Source organism: Morone saxatilis, unplaced genomic scaffold (genome assembly GCF_004916995.1).
Source record: "Morone saxatilis isolate NCDOM2014 unplaced genomic scaffold, NCSU_SB_2.0 Contig15, whole genome shotgun sequence".
NCBI classification, from domain to species: domain Eukaryota; kingdom Metazoa; phylum Chordata; class Actinopteri; family Moronidae; genus Morone; species Morone saxatilis.
The window spans coordinates 26,213,123-26,213,708 of record NW_023339707.1 but is presented as its reverse complement, the minus strand read 5'-3'; the positions used below and the strand labels follow the sequence as shown (position 1 = coordinate 26,213,708).

The window sequence follows — 586 nt, the reverse complement described above, 5'->3', positions numbered from 1 at the left end:
GAGGAGGAAGAGGAGGAGGAGGGTTACCAGTGAGAATTAGACAGCAGATATGACTCTTAAAATGAAGGCTTGGTTGGGGCAGTAATATGTGGAAACACAGCTGCTAGCTGAGCTACAAGAATGTTCTTCAGTGAGTGTAGAAGCTCCAGTGGACTCTCACAGTCTGACAGTGGCTGCTCACGGCTGGTTAGCTCTGTTAACTCTGAATAGCGACTGACTACCAGCTCGCTGTTCCACATCACACACTAGGATTAATGTACAAACACTGGTTCCTTACAGAGGACATTCAGCGACGTAGTAAATGTGCTTTAATAAAATGAGATTGTGTTTATATCTACACCAAATGAAGCATCCAAACCTGCTTTTGCTCCTAAAGGTGAGATACTGATGTAGAGAGGAAGATTTATTGATGGCGTTAAATCTCTGCTGACACACTCACCACAAAGGAGTACGTCTGGGTGGACAGCGTCCGATACTCGGCGCTGCAGACGCCGATGCAGAGCTCAACGGGACCGCCGGGAGAGTGAGGGAGGAGAGCCTCGGCCATGTCGCACACGATCCTGCAGACAGAGAGAGAGACAGAGAG

The 586-nt window shown here is 48.6% G+C and overlaps 1 protein-coding gene across 1 annotated transcript in view; it reads right to left on the bottom strand.

Annotated features, from left to right (window-relative positions):
• The window catches only part of LOC118324142 (plexin A3-like), a 10,844-nt gene that overhangs the window by 4,559 nt on the left and 5,699 nt on the right, over positions 1-586 (bottom strand). Inside the window, exon 5 of the mRNA XM_035656297.1 lies at positions 440-560. Coding sequence (XP_035512190.1) covers positions 440-560 — 121 coding nt within the window. The remainder of the gene's footprint in view (positions 1-439; positions 561-586) is intronic.